The sequence below is a fragment of the Zalophus californianus genome, chromosome 4, assembly GCF_009762305.2.
Source record: "Zalophus californianus isolate mZalCal1 chromosome 4, mZalCal1.pri.v2, whole genome shotgun sequence".
Classification (NCBI taxonomy): domain Eukaryota; kingdom Metazoa; phylum Chordata; class Mammalia; order Carnivora; family Otariidae; genus Zalophus; species Zalophus californianus.
This window is the reverse complement of record NC_045598.1, coordinates 186,947,841-186,964,495: the sequence shown is the minus strand read 5'-3', so window position 1 is coordinate 186,964,495 and position 16,655 is coordinate 186,947,841. Positions and strand designations below refer to the sequence as shown.

General features: G+C 53.5%; 1 protein-coding gene across 1 annotated transcript in view; it reads left to right on the top strand.

Moving 5' to 3' along the window:
* Nucleotides 1-16,655, top strand: part of COL22A1 (collagen type XXII alpha 1 chain) — a 247,474-nt gene that overhangs the window by 13,559 nt on the left and 217,260 nt on the right. The window contains exons 2-3 of the mRNA XM_027583883.2: nt 6,130-6,292; nt 10,076-10,642. Coding sequence (XP_027439684.1) covers nt 6,175-6,292; nt 10,076-10,642 — 685 coding nt within the window. The 5' untranslated portion in view covers nt 6,130-6,174. The remainder of the gene's footprint in view (nt 1-6,129; nt 6,293-10,075; nt 10,643-16,655) is intronic.

Genomic DNA, 16,655 nt, shown 5'->3' with positions numbered 1-16,655 from the left:
CAATTACTAGGTGTGGCAATGAGAAGGGGCCCACGTGGCATGGGAGGTGAAGAGATTGGCTCCTGTCTTCAGCCCCTTGCTGACACACCGTACCCCAGATCTCTGACTCGCACTCCCTCTGCTCATCTCCAGGGGTCTCCCCAGCCCCGATTCCTCTTCCGAGCTCTAGAGTCAAGTGTCTGTCTTTGACTTCTCCATCTGGCTGCCTTCTAGGTGCCTCAGACTCACTCCGTGTGTCTAATGGGAACTCCTCATCCCCGCCACCAGCAGTGACTGGCTCCAGGTGTTCAAAATGGGAATCTGGACTCCCCGCCTCCACGTGCTCTCTCCCTCCACTCCCTGCACAGTCACACATATCATGGCGTCCGCGGTCACCCTTGGGAAGGTGGTCTATGTCTCTTTTGATGCTGCACCCCCCTCCGCATTGGCCCCTCTGCTCCGTCCACCGCTCTCCGCAGGGTAGATGCTGCTCCCATGCATGAGAACATCCGCTGGTCTCAGGAAGTCTCCAGGCAGTCTGACCCCTTTCTCTGGGTCACCACACAAGTCCCTAGGCTGTCTTTATGAACACTCTTTCCTCACATTTAAATGCCTTCCTCTTCCCAAATCCCTACCTTCTCCTTCAGCCTTCATTCCCTCCTCCAAAATACTGTACTTCTTGCTTATCCCATGAACGATCCTCAAAGGGAGGCCGGTCATCGCTGGTGAAGGCAGCCCTTGTCCTCCTGCCTACTCCCCACTCATCTTCCCAGGCTCAACTCAGATGTCACCTCCTCCAGGAAGCCTTTGCTGACCTCCCAGGCCTGAGGTAGGTGCTTGTCCTTCCCTCTAGCAGAGCTCTGATGGCATGGAAATGTAAGCATCTTCTTGCTTGTCTGTGTCCACCATGAGGCTGCCATCTCTGGACAGAGTGTCCTATCCTGCGTGCCCGGTGCTTGGTCAGTGTTAACATGCATTTAGGGCATACTTGAATTAGACAGTAAAACGGTGCGATTCCCAGTGCCCCCTGCAGTCACCCTCAGCTGAATTCTGAGTAGCTTAGATCGAGAATCTCCCCTCCACATTGTTTGTGGCCGTGTTGGCCAACATCTGACTTTATACAAGATTATAATCCCATTCATTGCCCCATCTCCTCTACAGATCCATGAAGGAGGGGATCTCATTCCCATTTTATAGGTGAGAAAACAAAGGGTTAGAAAATCACAAAAATAATGTGCCTTCAGTACGCACTCTGGTCAGGCATCGTTCTAAGCTTTCTTTGTACATGTAGCGACTCAGTTAATTCTTCCAGTGAGATGGGTATTGTTATCCCCACTCTTACATGAAAGGGCTGAGGTCTGGAGAGGTGAAGCGACTCCCCTGGTTTGCATAGCTCTTAAGAATTTGAACCCAGGGATTCTGGTCAAGGAGCTTCATCACGATGCTCGCTGCCCCAGGAGAAGCCAGTGCCCCTGATAGTTCTCAGCGTACAGGAGATACTTGGTACGTATTTTTTGACCCAGGAGGACTCGATCCAGCTCACACAAAGCCAGGTTCGAATTCAGGACTCAGGCTTTCCAGTGCCTCCCTGGCTCCCCCCGTTGGGTTTTTGAGCAACCCGGCAGAGAGGAAGCCACCCAGCTCCTTCTTCCCCATCTGACCAGCAGGTGTGGCTGACATCACAGATAGCCCTGCAGGTGAGCCCCAGAGGCTCAGAGCTCAGTCTGGACGCCCCGAGCCATGCTTTTATGTCTCCACCAGATTCCTGCCCAGAGCATCGCCCGTCACCCTGGCAACAGGTCAGCAGCCCCTCGGTCCCCCAGCCCCGCCCCGCAGTGGGCAGCGGCCAGACCTTCTGTGCAGACCCAGTGCGCTCTCTGCCCGGGCTGCCCTCCAATGCGCCAGATCTCATTTTCTCCCTTTAAATTGCGTTCCGCTCAGTGTCTTCCCTCCCCTCTCTCTGGGGCCCTGGATGGGGAACACTGGTTACTATGGCAATGGGCTGGCTTGTGGCAGGAACTCAGCTCAGCAAATTAATTGCTGGACTTTTGGAGACTAATGGCCAAGCTCTGCCTCCCAGGGACAGGGTGTGGCCTGCATCATGCCAGCTGGGCAGCTGAGCCCGGGAAAGGGCTCAGAGCCTGGAGAGAGAGAGAGAGAGAGAGCTAGGATCATGGCACCCATGCTTGATGGGGTTGCCACCAGAGGTGGGCTGGGGAAGGTGGGGAGACAGGCTCTCCCAAATCTCACCTTTCCTGCACGCTTGGTCTATTTTAGCATCTGTGCTCTGTGCTTTGCAGAAAGCATGCTGTGTAACCCTCACAGCATCCCTGATGACGTAGAGATCACCCCCTTTTAATAGGGATGGAATGCTCATTCATACGGCTAAGGAAGAAAGCTGGATCTCATACCAGGCCTGCCTGCCTCAGTGGGCATTTTGTTGTGAACACTCCATGTATATTCCTGGGCAGAAGGCCGTTCTGTCCTCTACAGTCTCTTCCAGAGGATAGAAACACAAGGAACATTTCCTACCTCACGCCATGAAGCTAGTGTTACTCTACTTCCCCAAACCAGGCAAAGACCTTCCAAGAAAAGAAAAAGACCAGTATCTCTCATGAATATAGATGCAAAAGTCCTCAACAAAATATTAGCAAATTGAATACAAACATATATACAGAAAGAGTTCTACACCATAGCCAAGTAGGATTTCTCCCGGTCTGTAAGGCCAGTTCACCATTTGAAAAATCAATGAACAGACTGATTAGCCAGCTTCTCTTCCTTCCGGTTAGTATCAGGTTTCTTCCCTGCCTTTCCCCCTGGCATCCTGTTCTCTTCTTTCCTGTGAACTGGGTGATCAGAATTTGGGTTTTAACTATATGCTTTGCCCGTTTCTCGCGCTGTTTCTGTGCCTAAGTTGGAAGTGTTGCACCAGCCAGCTTCCACAGCCCGAGAGAAGCAACGTTGCTGAGTGATGAGGAGCCTGGCCTGTGGTCATATTGCCTGGGACTGCATCCTGGCTCCGAGGTATAGAGTCCCAGGCAGGTTGCTAAGCCCTTTGTGCTCAGTTTCTTACTCTGCAAACTACACCTCCTGATACCTATTGTTCAGATTAAAAGAGTTCTTACCTGTGAAGCCCTAGGGGCTCCTGGTGCTTCGTAAGCGCGTGGTCCTTGTTAATAGTGCCTGTGGGAGAGAGTGTGGGCTCTGGTGTCCTCTGGGCCTGACACCAGTCCATCCCTGCCATTACTAGCCACGTGCACTGAGTGACGTTGTCTGTGCTATGGGCACACGCCAGGTTTATCGCTGGCCAGGTGGGGGAACAGGGCAGCTTGCAGGTTTGCTGAGACCTCAGGGAGGATGTTGGTAAAGGCACCGCGCTCACCGTGCACATGGTCAGCATGCTCTCCCCGGCCTGTTCTCTAGAGGGAAAAATCGGACTGTGGATTTTTAACTCCACAAATCCTCCCTGGGCCCTGTTGGGGTAACTAGCTGGCTGGTGAGAGGGATGGTGGTGGGCACAGACACCCCCCAAGGGAGCTTGCAGTCAAGGGGTGATTGTCTCTGAGTGCCCTGGGTGGGCTTTCACCCACCAGCAGGTTGTGCCCCAAGGGGTCTTCCCCCACTCCCAGTCTCAGCTTGCTCGCCTATGAAGGGGGCTGTCGATAGCCACCCATTGGGGTTGCTGTAAGGATGGAGAGGTGCAGTGTGTACAGCATGGAAGCTCTTTACCAATGCCAGGCTTTACCCCAGTAGCGGGACCCTATGGATGGCCGGTGGCCTCAAGAAATAGGCCTGTGATGGAGTCCAGCTCTGGCTCACGTCAGCCATGTGGCCTTGAGAGTGGTTGAGGCATCAGGCTAAGGGCTTTATGTTCAGTTTTAGTGTTCAATCCCTACAGCAATCCCCTGCCACAACCCACTGTGAGGTAGGGTCTGTTATTATCTGTTTTTTTGTATGAGGCCTTTGTCACATTGAAAAGTTTCCTTACCATCTTAGTGTAACGAGTGTTTATATCACAAAAGGGAGTTAGATTTTGTCAAGTGCTTCTGTATCATTTGGGCTCACTGTGTGTGTTTTCCTTTGCTCTGTTGGTTCAGTGCGACTCATGGGTTGATTTTTGTACATTGAACCAGCCTTGCATTCCTGAGGTGAATCCCACGTGGTCACAGTGTATAACCCTTCCAGTGTGCTGCCGAATTCGGGTTTCTAGTCTCCTGTTAAGTACTTTTGCATCTCATTCATAGGAGATGTTGGTCTGCAGTTTTCTCTTTATTCGTGTGTGTATTTGGGAAGATGCATGACCAAGATTCCTCTGGAAACCCTGGTTTCGCCCTGCTTCCACCCACTTTCAATAGTGAGGGAAATGACCACATTTCTTGAGCCCTGGAAAATACTGGACACTATGGTTATGTCTGTTTTCTTTTTTTTTTAAGATTTTATTTATTTATTTGAGAGAGAAAGCATGAGCAAGAGAGCGAGAGAGAGAGAGAGAGAGAGAGCACGAGCAGGGGGAGGGGCAGAGGTAGAAGCAGGCTCCCCACCGAGCAGCGAGTCTGACATGGGGCTCGATCCCAGGACCCTGGGATCACCACCCGAGCCGAAGGCAGACGCTCAACCAACTGAGCCACCCAGGCACCCCTGTCTGTTTTCTTCTGATGAAGGGCTCCTAGCCACCTCAGATAACAACATGACCGTGTCATTCATCACTGAATCTAGTATTCATTTGTCAAATGCTCACTGTGTGCCAGGAACTGTTCTAGGTTTCAGGCAGCAGAATGAATGAGACAGATGAGTCCACACTTACCTATAGCTTTGAAGGATGAGAGGGGTGGGCAGCCCACTGGACTTTTGCTGAGATTCTGTGTCTCTCCTCCCCCTGTACCCTCTGGTCAACCTTGGCCTCTGCCCCTCCATGTACCGTTTTGGGAAAGTGCCTCTCTTCTTGCTCCTGTGGCTGCCTCCTGAGTATGATACTTTCGGGGTGTTGTCAGGTGGGCTATTATATACCCTGTGCACTTGCAAGGGGGCCGTTAGTGATGAGGGCAGTTTCCCTGAGGGTGGTGGGGCCAGGAGTGAAGATTCAGGTATCTGCTAGAGAAGAGCCCACATACCTGTCCTGCTTGGGGGACGTTCTCCTAGTGCCATACCTTGGCTTTCCTCTGGGACTTTGCAGATGCTCTTCCCTCTGTCTGAAACTATCACCTGCTTTTGTCTGGTTGAGTCCTACTCAGTTTTCCAAAATTGGCTTGGCTGTCACTCATCCAGGAGGCCTGGCCTACCCCTGAAATGGTCATGTGACAGCACCTTCCCAGTGCTCCCATCACCCCTGAACGTCCCTGTGCTGGTGCCCAGGGCCCACGTCTTACTGTTTCCCAGGTGTCACTGACTGCCCGTGAGGGTGGGGGGTCGGTTTCCTTCATCTGCCTGCCCTCAGCATCTGGCACGTGAGGGCAACTGATAAATATCTCAGACTTCTAGAACCTTGTTTTCCCTTTCCTGGATCTTGGCTTTAACAGTGACAACTACTTTCTGAGATGGATGTCCCCATGAAAATAAAATATGCAGAAGGAGAAATACACTTAGCTAATAAGCATCCTAAGTCAAAGAAATGCATAGAAAGGAAAAAGCAATGTCTCTCCTTTAGAGCTGGCAGATGGAGGGAATGACGGTGTCCCAGCTGCCAGGGATGCGGTGAGGGGAGCCCCCCATACCCCACAAACTCCTGCGTGGCTGGAGGCAGTGAGAGCCCGTACAACCTCTTTGGAAAGAAGTTCGAGATTTGTATCAGGGTCCTTTGACAAGATTTCATATGATGCCCTAAGTGTTTTCCTACAAACCTGCCCTAGGAAAATAATTATATATGGGCCACGATTTAGGTACCAAGGTGCCCTCTTACAGCATATTAAACAAAGAAACAGGCTGTTAAATGCCCAGAAGCAGAGATTACAATCAAAACGTGGTGCTGCTGCCAAGGGGTGGACCTGCGTGGCCGGGAGCAACGGGCCCGGCGGGTCCTCAGTGCGCATTTGCTGGGGGCCGAAGGCAGACGGGAGGCCAGGGCACGGCCTTTCTCGCACACAGGCCTGGGGCTGCTTCTTTGTCTTCACAGCCCCGAGACCCTTCTCTGAAGGTGTGTCCTTCTCTACACAGGGCATGTTCCAGTAGATCCCAGCGCCGTCCCTTCCCGGCCGAGAGATGCGTGCTCCCGAGCGTGGGAGAGCTGTGGCTGGCCTGCGAGGCGACGCCGCGGCCTGCCTTCTCTGGTTGCTGCTGCTGTGGCATCGGGACCCCGGCTGCCGGGCCCAGAGGGCAGGTGGGGCCACTGAGGAATGAGCCGGGGCTGGGCGCCAAGCCGCCAATGTGGGTGTGTGCGCGCGTGAGCATGTGTGTGCATATGTGAGGGGGGAGCGAGCGTGTGTGTGTATGTGTGTGTGAGAGAGCGTGGGGTGCAGACGTGTGCCTGCGAGTGCGCTGGGCACTGATGGCGTGAGAGAGACGGAGGTGGGCCATCCGGCAGGTGTAGTCGCCCACGCGGGTGGTAGCCAGTCGTCCGGCGAGGGCATGTGCTTGTGTGAGCGAGAGAGTGTGCGTGTGTGAGTGTGTGATAGAGCTGGGGAGAGTATATACAAGTGTGCGTATGAGTGAGTCTGAGGGGGTGTGTGACCCTGTGTGAGGTATGAGATTGTCAGTGTGTGTGTAGACGTGAGAGTGCACGAGTGTGAGAGTGTGGTGAGTGTGTGGAGGTGTGAGAAAGTGTGTGAATGTGGGAGCATGTGTGTTTGAGTTTGATAGAGCTGGAGAGTGTATAAAAGGGAGTATGTGAGTGTGAAAGTCTGAGGGTGAGTGTGTGACAGTGAGCGTGTGTGTAAAGGTGAGTATAGGCGTGTGAGAGCATCTGAGGGGTGTGGGTGTGTGAGACTGAGTGTGTGAAAGTGAGAGTGTGGGACTGTGTCGGCACGTGTGGGTGTGAGCATATGTGAAAGTGTGTAAGTGTGAGAGTCTGAGGGGGGAGTGTGTGCGAGTGTGTGTGCAGGAGAGTGCGGGAGAACAGTGAGCTGTCGGAACCCACATCCTGAGTGGACCGCACAGTGTGCCGTGAGCTTGTCTCTGTTGAGTGCTTGCAGGCTTCTGGGGGCAGAAGGCAGGGGTAGGACTGTGTCGTGTTGTCCTGTGAAGGGTTTTGGGGCACATTCCAGCGGAAATGGACACACTGGAGGCCCACCAGAAGAGGCGGCCAGGACCACAAGGGCAACACGCCTCTGGAGGAGATGGGGGAGTGGGAAGTTCGCTGGAGGAGAAGTGGTGGTGGCAGGAGGGATGAGGTATGACTGGATGGTGGTCCAGCCCACCCGTCTGAGGGCCCCCTGGGGAAGGCACCATCCACGGGGAGACGCGAAGGAGGGCTCAGGAACACAAGCGGGTCTGGGTCACGGCACCCACACAGAGGCTGCACGCCGGCCTCCTCGGGGCACAGGTGGACCCCTCTCTGGGACGGGCCCCGGGGCAGCAGGGCGAACACCTGGCTGCAAAACCACCCCATTTTGCAGATGAGGAACTGAGGTCAAGACGGCCCAAAGCCCCCATCAGGTGAGGAGGGTGTCCACAAGGAAGCGCCCACGCTGTGTTCCCCGAGCCTGCCGAGGAAGCAAACGCAGGCAAAACCCCCACCCAGGCCTTGTGTTTCTGTGTTTTTCCCAAGTCCCCTCCTGTATTTCACTTTGCCTGAGCCTCTCAAAGCCCAGCTAGCTGGAGAGACAGTGATGGCCATGCGTGGCCTGGTCTTCACAGGAGGAGTGTCGGGTTCTGTGTCCATAGAGATGAGCCCAAGAGCACACACAGCTGACACACAGGGAGGGCCCAAGGACCATCTCCTCCCAGCCCTCATTTTAAAGCATGGAAAACAGCCCAGTGGAGAGCGTTCACCATCAGGGCTCACACACATGGCTCTTGCCCATGGCAGAGCTGAGGGCACCCCCGTCAAGGTCAGAGCCCTTCCCGAGACAGCACACCTAATTCTCACGCACACACCATGCAGTCTGCTCCCTAGCCCCCAGGACAGCATGTACCAGAGTGCCAAAGGGCTCCTGGGTGAGGCCTTTGGAACAAATGAACTGTCTGCAGCCTTAACACAAATTTGCTCGGGGATTACAGCCCACAGGCTGGGTCCTGCTTGGCCCACAGCAGCAATTACCCTGCACAGGCTGGGGCATCATTGTCCTAAAGACAAAAGGATGACCTTTTGTGTCAAGGAGAAAAACTCCCCAGGAATTATCTCTTGAGTCCACACATCTGGGCAAACACACTCCAAAAACTCTAATCCTGTTAGGGAACAATCCTGGAAAGGCGGGGATTTACCTCCACTCCCGAGAGCAGATTGCAACTTGGATTTTAGAAACTCGGGGGAAAGGTAGGTATGGAAAATTTACGAGAGGCACTGGTGTAGGGTGGGATCGAGAAGTGTGTGTGCGTGCATGTGTGTGTGTGTGTGTGTAAATACAGGGTTATTGTTTTCCTCTTTTCTGAATTAATTCATTACTTAAAGATATAACATCAGAAATACAGAATAATAAATTTTACCCACAGTTCTGCTTGCCAGAGGTAAGCAACATTCCTTTTTGTAAGTCCTCTGATGCATAGACACAATCCCACACACAGACATCACATTGACACACAGCTTTTCAGACCCAGCAAGACACTGGGAGAATGTATCTGTGTTGGTAAATAAGGATTCCTTCAAGCCAGCACTCCACGGCTGCTGGTCACTGTGCCCTATGAGCCCAGCCGATGGTCGTGTGAGCAGTTCCATAGGGAGAGCGTGGAGCTGGGCTCCAGGATTTTGCTTGCCCATGCTGCATGAACTTCTTAGATATCTTTAAAAATGTTTCTTCCTTTTCATCTGATTGTTTTATTAGGGTAAATCCCTAAATTTGGAAGTGGTGGATCCAAAACACTCTCCTTCATAAGGCTTCTAAAACCCTGAAAATGGGTGTGACAGATCCCATGGCCAGTGGTAGAACAGGTGGCTACATCCTCCTGCACACTGGCTACCATGGGAATTTTTATGCTTTTGCCAACATGGTAGTTTAACAAACTGTTTTGTTGTTGTTGTTGTTTTTCTTTTGTTTTTACTACGAATGTTTTACCAAGCGCTGGTCAGTTGCTGCTGGTGGTATGAACAAGCGTCAGATTCTGCGAGATTCAAGACCAAGGCTTCTTGATGTTTCCCTTATATGTTTGGGAAGCTCTCTGGAGTGTAGAAAGAAACCCTTTTCCTCCTCCTACCAATTGTGAAATGGAGATGAGCAAGCTCTCAGCCCAGGGTTGCCCTGAGGATCAGAAATAAATTATATAGTGTCCTATTTTGTTTAATCAAAAGCATTATATAGTTTATATAAAACAAAGTTTACAAAAATAGAAGCATATCATACATCAAAATATGCTCCTATTTTGATAAAGCATTACAGAATTTCTACAAATTTATATTTAAAATATGAGTGCAATATATTTTACATGAGTTAAAATATTGAAATACTATAAACTATTTAAACATCTAATGCTAAATAAATTACATCCTCTATGCAGTGGCATCTTGCAGCCATGGAAACCGGCATCACCACACTGGGAAAGGGTTTCCAGCATATATTGCCAGATGTGGAGAAAACAGCGATGTATCAGCGAGTCTGGTACAGTCCCACGTGCATTAGTAACTATACGGAAATAGAAAATAATTAGGTCTATACAGTGTGGGTTAACAGCATGACCTCTCTGTAGATGGAGACATAAGCATTTAAAACATTTTTCGATTGCCTTTTCTGAAATGAGCATGCGTTATTTGCAGTAGGTTTAAAAAACAAGTCACTTGGTAACCAAAATAAAAACTATTGAAGAAACTGATAAGAGTGGTGTTCCATGAACGTTAACCCTTTTTATGCAAGAACACATATTGGCAGCTGGACCTCACAGCAACCTTGGGGACATTCATCATCATAAGCCAGTTCAGAAAGCCAGGTTCGGACCTTTAAGGCCCCCAGCCAGTGTGACCTTTCCCAATCCGTTTGCCCCAAGTCATCCTTCCTTTCCTCCCTCCCCCCTGCAGGTTGCAAGACTGTCCACTACGACCTGGTCTTCCTCTTGGACACCTCCTCCAGCGTGGGCAAGGAGGACTTTGAGAAGGTCCGGCAGTGGGTGGCCAACCTGGTGGACACCTTCGAGGTGGGCCCCGACCGCACCCGCGTGGGGGTCGTGCGCTACAGCGACCAGCCCACCACGGCCTTCGAGCTGGGCCTGTTCGGCTCGCGGGAGGCGGTCAAGGCGGCGGCACGGCACCTGGCCTACCACGGCGGGAACACCAACACGGGCGACGCGCTGCGCTTCATCACACGCCACAGCTTCTCCCCGCAGGCTGGCGGCCGCCCGGGGGACCACGCTTTCAAGCAGGTGGCCATCCTCCTGACCGACGGCCGCAGCCAGGACCTGGTGCTGGACGCCGCGGCCGCCGCCCACCACGCGGGCATCCGCATCTTTGCCGTGGGCGTCGGGGCGGCGCTCAAGGAGGAGCTGGAGGAGATCGCCTCGGAGCCCAAGTCCGCCCACGTCTTCCACGTGTCCGACTTCAACGCCATCGACAAGATCCGTGGCAAGCTGAGGCGCCGCCTGTGTGAAAGTGAGTGTGCGCAGGGCGTGGGGCCGGAGCAGTGGGGAGTCCCCGAGCTGCGCCAGAGAGCACCGGGCCCAGGGCTCAGTAACCGAGGAAAGCGGAAAACCAGGCCAGCCTGTACCCAGCAGGGCGCACAACTGGTCCTTCCCAGGCTCCGCCTCCAGGGCGCAGGCGGGAAGGAAATTAAAGAGGGCTGGGTTCTTGGCCTCACCCACCCCGAAGAGACCTGGAGCGGGTTAAATGCCTGGGAGTCCCATCTCGGTTTCTGTGGTGGGAACGTATCTCACCTGCAGGGCTGTTCGAGTCAGAGCCAGTTCCAAAGCCCTTCCTAAAGCTCATGGCAGGTGAAATATATCAGGCCCCTTTCTTCTTCCAACAGACTGCAGGGACAGGTGGTCTAAGGAAGTAGGCACAGACAGGCTTCTGGACTGTAGCTGTGATCCCCAATCAGCCGTTTGGAGATGGTCAGTCCCAGCTTATCCCAGAGGCCAAGTGCTGTTGACCTGGTGCCCTCTGAGATAACCCGAGGTGGTCTGGAATCTGTTGACTGTGGCTGGGGATGGGCGATGAGGGGGGTTGGGCAGCAGGCAGGGAGCTGAGGGCCCCTGGGCTCCTGACCCTGAAGGCTGACCTCCAAGACCCCTGTTGGGTCATTCTCAGGACAGCCTTCTGCGCAGGACAACAAAGGTGAAGTGGGTTTTTGTGCATCAGTCCGTGTCCAACTTCTGTTCTGCCTGCTTCACTGGGGTGACATTTGTCCTTCCTGGGTCATGAGCAGTGTTTGGTGGCACCCCTCCCCAGGACCAGCAGGTGGGGGCTGGGAGCAGGGTCTCAGCCTCTGTCTTGCTGACTACTTCTGGGGACTGAGCCTCCTCGGGTGGGAGAAGCTCAGAGGGTCACAGCTTGCCGGGGACAGGGAAGCCTTGAGGTTGTGGCAGGCGGTGGGAGCGGCTGGGCGTGACTTGGCAAGCAGCAGGGGCCTGGGCCCAGGGATGGGCCTGGCTTGCAGCCCTGGGAGAAAACAGCTAAACTGTGTCTGACACCTGACGCCCTTGGGTTCTGTACCGCTCTGTGACTCTTCTCCCTTGGCTCACTTAATCTCTACTTCCACTTACTTACTCATACATGCTTATTGGGGATCTAGTTTTTGTGTGGCTTTGTGCTGATTTCTGGGCCTGTGGAAAAAGATCAGACAAAACTCCTGCTCTTGGAGTGTTCATAGTCTAGATGGCGAAAAAGACACATAAAAAGGGATATAATACTGTGGGGATGACCTTAATAAAGGTGCTGCAGAGTCTCATGGGGTCCTACTGTGGTTGTGTTCAGTGATGACCTTGAGAATGACAGAGGGCTTCCTGGAGGAGGTGGTGCTTAGACCCTTTAGAAGGACATGCCTGAGCCATAGGATGAGGGATTGAGGGACGGCATGACACAGTCAGGGAAGTGTAATGGAGCCCTGGGGCTGCGGTCAAGGAAGGGTCTGGGGTTGGTGGCTTTGTGTGATTGTCAGGCTCTCAATAAAGGAGGGCTTGTGTGCTAAGGTGAGGTGTGGGAGGGTTTTGTGCAGGGGTGTGACGCCGTCAGATCTGTGAGAATGGAATGCTGGCAGGACAGCAGGACACCCGGAGACCCTTTATGGGACTGCTGGAGAAATGCAGAGAACAAACAGTGCTGGCTTAGATGGAGCACTGAGGGCTAACCCCTGTCCCACACGTGAGGAGATTGCCCTGAGTGCTGAGTGAAGGAACGCAATCCACTAGTGTACGAGGCATCGGCCGTGAACTTTCACTTGACCCTCATTACAATCGCATAGATTATGGTGATCTCCTCATGGATATGAGCATGCAGCGTGCTGAGCTCCTGGGAAGGGCAGCTGCTAGGCCTTCAGCAGTAGGCCGTCGGGCTGCTGCAGCCAGGACGGGAGAGGGCAGGAAGGCAGGAGAGACAGCCTGGGAGGGCCAGGGCTCAGGATTGGCCTCCGGGCTGATGAGAGCCGGACACCGGGCCCCAGGCCCAGCCAGGAGGCAGAAGTCCGACGTGGTGGCTCAGGAGCGTGTGCACCTGCTGGGATCGCAGAACACCTTGATGCAGGGCGCTGGGAAGCAGGACTCCTCTAGACCCTGCCCACTGGCACCCTTGGTTCAGACAGGTTCTGGACGCTGGCCAGACAGAAGCTCGATTTTGAAGAATTTCTGTGCCCAGGGCATGGTTCTGGGAATGGTGGGAATGGCCCCCGGGAGGTGAAGTCACTAAGATGTGCTGCCCAGTTCACAGAAGGGCAGGGCTGGGGACGGAATCCAGGCCTTCAGCCTCCACGTGCTGGCCTCATCCCACTGTACCCGGCACTGAGGCGGCGCCCTTACTGACCTTAGTTCTGAGTCAGGGACAGTGCTTTCCATCACAGGCCATAGAGGACGCAACTGCAGATTCATATCACACACGACAAAAAGGTCAGAGGTCAGGCGGGCTTGAATGAGGAGACCAGGGCTCGTTCCACTCCTTCCGTGTCTGGGTTTCTCCTTGGCGTTAACTCTGTTCTTGGCAGGCTTGTGTGTCTGGGTCCCTGCATGGATGGTCCATTGCAGAGGTGTTGATGAAGGCTCTGTCGAGAGACGGCTGAGGTCGTTGAGTGATACTGAGCCCCCAGGAACGGGCAGCAGAAGAAGCAGGCCGATGGCAAGGGTGGAAGTGTGCCCAGAGCCCTGTAAGATGGGGAGGGGGCTGGAGTCACCTCATGGAGGACAGCTGCTGCCTCAGTGGTGGCCTAGAGGGAGCAGGAAGGAAGCACCTGCCCTCTCTCCCCTCCCCTCGTCTCCCTTCCTCCCCTGGCCCAAGCCTGTGTGACACCATCTCGCAAGGGGCCAAGTGATGTCATCCCAGGGGCCAGCCTCCCGGGGTGGGAGGGCAGAGGAAGCGAGAACAGGTGTGGGAGGGCACACTGGGGCTATCTGTGGTGCATCTTAGGGCCAAGAGGGATGAGACCATGGCCCAGCGGGCCTGGATTCAGTCTAATGGACAAGCGTGAGCCTGCAGCTCTCCCCAGACCAACACTGTGGCTTGGGAGTGGAAAGAAGCTGACTGTTTGGGGTGGAAACCACATGACCCCGTCCTAGTCACCAGCACCATTGACCCACGCAGGGACACTGGGGGCTGCAACCAAGAGAAGGGGAACCAGATGCCAGCCAGCCGGGCACACCACATGTCCGCCATGATAACATTAAGAAAACTCACAGTAGCCAGGCTCCTCCGAAAACCTAAATAGATGAAAGATGTAAGTTATGCTCAGTCGTCTAAAGGGAATTCGTTTTTGTAAATACAGCTGTAAGCTGACTAGGGGCCTGCTTGATTCTGGTGACAAATGAAACAAAATCCCCTTACAATTGCTTCAATTAGAAAGAAAGCAAAACAAAATAAAATAGCTAACAGTAACATGCTGAAATATATCTAGTAAGATTAAATCAAGGAGCATCACAAAATCGACATGGCCAGAAGTCCCTGCACACACAGGAGAGATCTTTGGGTGACTTTGGAACCCAGACAGGAGCTCTTCTGAACTGGGGCCTCATATTGATGATCTAGAAAATCACAGACGAACAATGTGGGGTTTTTGGTGTAGCAGTCATTCAATTCGATCTGACCTACTCATACATTCATTCAACGGGTGTACATTGTAGCAGTCATTGGATTCGATCAAATCATTCATTCATACAATCTTCAGCAACCCAGCAGAGCATTGTAGTAATCGTTCGTTCGTTCGTTCGTTCATTCATTCGTTCATTCAGCAACCTCACACCAAGTGATTCCCCTGCTGGGGTCCATGCCCAGTTCCCAGGATGCAGTGAGGGATCTGACATTCTTTTTGTCCTCAAGAAGCTTTTGTCTACTCGAGGCAGCAGGAACGTGGCAGCTAACTACACGATGGAATGTGGACCCTGGTTACCACCTGCAGTTTCACATGTCTGGTAGTTTATCTGCCTGGGGTCTGCCTTCACACACAAGAACAAGCTTCACGAGGGCAAAGTCTGTTCCTTGCGGTTTCCGAGTGCCCGGAACAGAGCCTGGGGTGTAAAGGAGCCGCCTAAATGTCGTTTAGAGGAGATCAAGGTTGGGAACCTGGGGTTCATTCTGTGCTTGCCGTTGTGTTGTACGCATTAGAGGTACCTAGGCAATGCCCTAGCCCCTTCCAAATGCAAAGGTTCAGAATATTCTGCAAACCTGAAATCATACCCAACATGAATGGAAGTATTGAACTTATCTATATGTTGACGAGCAGAGACAAATGGTTAGACTCTGAAGGTTGATGAGGGTCTGCAAAAGGCAGGCTGGCTGGAATGGGCTGAATCAGGCTGCCTCGTCGGGGGGGGCAGGTGCGGAGGCGCAGGACCCTGACCGAGCTCCACTGGCGTGAGCAGAACCAGGAAGTTTGCTGTTCTCTGAGCACCAAATGTTGGCAGCACTCTGCATCCCACTCTCGCCCTGCTCCCCACCCAGCCCCGCGAGGTGGTGTCGATGCTGAATTCTGCACACAGGGAGCCAATAGCCCCAGACCTGCGCTGGCCAGCACAGGGGCATCTTGATCAGTCAGGTGCTGGTCCTAACCGAGAAGTGCCACAGGACTGTGCATGCTGGCTTTTGTAGACAGAATGACAAAGCGTTTCACGAATATCTTTTCTATTGATTACGTATTTAAATGTGAATATTTGGGAGATTTGGGGATACATACAATATAGTAGTAAAATTAATCTCACCTGGTTCTTCTACTTTTTCAAATGTGGCTGCTAGAAATTTTACTGTTACATACGAGTCCACATGTGAGGCCCCGCCCCCCCCAACAGCTCTTTCCTTTGATGCTGCTCCTGACGAGCTGAGGTCCAGTTGCATCCAGAGCCCATGCTTTTCCATCCGGCGCTTGGCTGCAGAAGGGTGGAGGGGCAGCTCTGAGGGACAGCAGGCTCGCCAGGGCTGCCCTTCCGAGGGGAAGCAGAACCCCAGGTCAGTGCACAGGAAGAGAGGGGCCTGTGTCTGGGGTGGGGGTGCAGGAGCCCCCCGGGGCCCTAAGGCAGGGTGGATTGGGGGCTGCGAGCCGTGGCTGGTCTGGTCTAGAAGCCCAGCTGGAAGTGACTGGGTGAGCTGAGGAGGGGGCAGTGTGGGAACAGGAATGGGCCTGAGATCAGACAGAGCTTCTTTGGGGTGGCTGCTGCAGAAACTTCTCTGTCCAAATGCCCCTGGGCCATCTGCGGACCTGGACGGTTTTTTTCCTCAGGGTTTCTAGGTGCCTCTGTTCAACACTCTGCTAGGAACTCCATTAGAATTCCAGCTGCATATCCGACCCCCTGGGACATGGCTGCCAACAGGATACTTAGTTCTACTACCTTATTTGTTCTGGCCCATTTATGACTTAGCCTGTGCTTACGTCCTTTGTCAGAGTCTGTGTGGGGGACACCCAGGGTCGGCTAGCCCTGGGATTACCTGAGCGTCAGTGATGACTGGGTTCAACTCACTCCCCAGGGCGGCCCAGCGGGCGAGGAACAGCACTGGGAGCTCAACCCTGTTGTTTGACCCAGGTCCTGAGTTCCTTCTGGTAACTTGGGATATTTAGGAAGTGTCTTTCAACCCACCATGTCCGTGATGTCTCCGCAAGTGCTCAACACGGGTTTCCTGGATCCTCCTGGTCTGTGGATGGTGCTGAGTCCCAGATGGCCTACACGGATTGCCCGGGATCACAGCGGGGCAGGCGGCAGGGGTTCCAGTGTCCGCTCCCTTCAGCGCCCACTGCCTGGGAGTAGGTCCCGTCAATCTGCCCCTCTGCGATCCTTTGGAGTTCTGATACTGAAGTGTGCTGGTGCCTTGCGCCGGCCTGGCTCACACGGTGACCGGTGGCTGTGTGCTGAGTCCATGAATGAAGCTAACGGTATGTGGCTCACTGTCCCCCCGGCCTCAGGCTCATGCAGGGAGGGGCCTATGTGTCATGGCATCAAGTCCTGCCTCTGTGGCCTGACCAGGTCCCCAGGGGACTTAG